Here is a 2,015-nt window from a genome sequence, read left to right on the forward strand (position 1 = left end):
CCCAGAACAATAAAGGTACCACTGCAAAAATGAAGACCTGGAGGCTGTGAAGTCCACATTGCACCAACCTCATTTACAAGCACCAAACCTCATTTTACATGTTTGCATTCTCAAAACCCAAAACACCCTAAACAAAAACACAGGTCAAAAAAGCAAAACTGCTAAGTGATAAAGCAGTATTCGGTAACTGAAATACTGATCAAGTTGTATTTATGTGAAGTGCAAATGCTACAAATTGATGCTCTTGTGAACAAACCCATAGGATACAAAATTGCATATCTTTAAGAAAAAGGAAAACCTAGGGCATTAACAGGGCACTGAAAGAAACATAGGGCATTAAACAGAGAACAAAGTTCTTGTATCACATTTTTCTCTAATCCCCTGTGGTCTTTCAGAAGGAAAGGAAACCTAGATTTGTATCCTGATCATATTTAAATCTAATTCTTTAAATAGTATCTTACTTAAGTCAAGAGCTCCATTCCACTGAGGCCAGGGGTCTACAAGTTTAATTCTGATAGCTAAGTATTTTAATTCATCCAATAAACAAATTACTTTCCAACAGTTCTTTCATTTGTCCATACTTCTCTTAATGAGCTTTCAAGTAATTTCTCTGCAGTACCTCGTATCTCCAGAGGTTTGTAACTTCACTGCACATGCCCTGCATCAAACTAAGCAGGAACTGTTCTAGGTCCAACAATTCAACAGTTGAGAGATCTAATATTGTTATGTGCTTCTAAAGGCTTAAAAGTAAATTACCTCCTCAACTATGTCTATCTGGAGGTCTTCATTGTCCCCATCACTGCCACTGGACTCTATATTTGAAGAACTGTCACATTCTTCATCATAGTCTTCCTCATCATCCAGAACTCTCAGATCCTCTGAATCAATAAAGCCAATGAATTCATTCTCTTCTTTATCTTTTGTATGTGGTATTTGTTCCTTGGAAGAAACGTCCCCGGTGCCATCGAGCTGACTTATGCCTTCAATGTCACTGCAGAGATCTTTCTCCAGCGGTAAATCGGATTCCGCCTGCTCCGCAGGTTCCGTGGGACAGCAGTGAAAGAGACCAGGGACAGCTTGTGAATCAACTCCACCCGTGTTCAGCACAAAGCCTGAGAGTTTTGTTTAATGTATCAACAAGCCAGGAGCACTAATGTGAGAGTTTCAGGTCCTACTGCTTGTAAAACCTGAGTACATTTGTAAACATTGTGTTGCATCTAACTTAAATGGAACCCAGGTCCAAGATTCCTCAGCAACACAGAAAAAAAATGTCTTACCCTTTTCTCTAAACACCCTTGTACTCAAAAAACAGCAATCAAGTGGACACTTAAGAACTTCTATTGCAAAAAAAAACCCTCCCAAAAAAAAACCAAAAAAGGAAGCTACTCCTCCACCACCAAAAATAGCATTTTTCATTTTTGAAATAAAAGTCAAGAGGAACTGATCCCTCTCCCTCAACTCATTCAAAATGCTTTGTTTAAATAAGATATAAAAAGCTGGGAGAGACAGTAAATATTTCAGTACTTCAAGTTGCTGTTCATAAAAGTGACAGAATTCCTAAACAGAGCATTCACAGGAGCATAAAAGGGCTTTAAGGTTTCAGCCATCTTCAGTTTCTCATTAAATCTTTATTGTAGCACTTAATTCCCATCCACATACACTTTCTAGTTCAGGAAAGGAACACTTTGTTTTGACCTCCCATTCTCACTACAGACAGCCTTCATCAAGCTGCCATCAGAGTTCAGACGAGCAACATTACACTTTCTATTTACAGACATTTGGCATTACTGTCATTAAATTTGCATTTAATAAATTTGTCTCAATCACATATGAGCACTACAACTCAAAGTCACCAAGCCAGCCTGAACTTCAAACATCTGCAAATAATTTCTGGCACTAAAATTAGATGAGGTCAGGAAAGAGGCTTGTTAATTAAAATCACTCAAGTTTCCCATACAGCTCTAGCTGAGTTCTAGTTTATCCAGGAATCTTTCCCGAAGGAAAAACATTTTCTT

The 2,015-nt window shown here is 38.1% G+C and overlaps 1 protein-coding gene across 1 annotated transcript in view; it reads right to left on the bottom strand.

The window, feature by feature from the left end:
* GTF2A1L (general transcription factor IIA subunit 1 like) overlaps positions 1–2,015 on the bottom strand; it is a 10,081-nt gene that overhangs the window by 2,135 nt on the left and 5,931 nt on the right. Inside the window, exon 7 of the mRNA XM_005426212.1 lies at positions 757–1,045. Coding sequence (XP_005426269.1) covers positions 757–1,045 — 289 coding nt within the window. The remainder of the gene's footprint in view (positions 1–756; positions 1,046–2,015) is intronic.

The sequence above is a fragment of the Geospiza fortis genome, unplaced genomic scaffold (genome assembly GCF_000277835.1).
Source record: "Geospiza fortis unplaced genomic scaffold, GeoFor_1.0 scaffold271, whole genome shotgun sequence".
NCBI lineage: Eukaryota > Metazoa > Chordata > Aves > Passeriformes > Thraupidae > Geospiza > Geospiza fortis.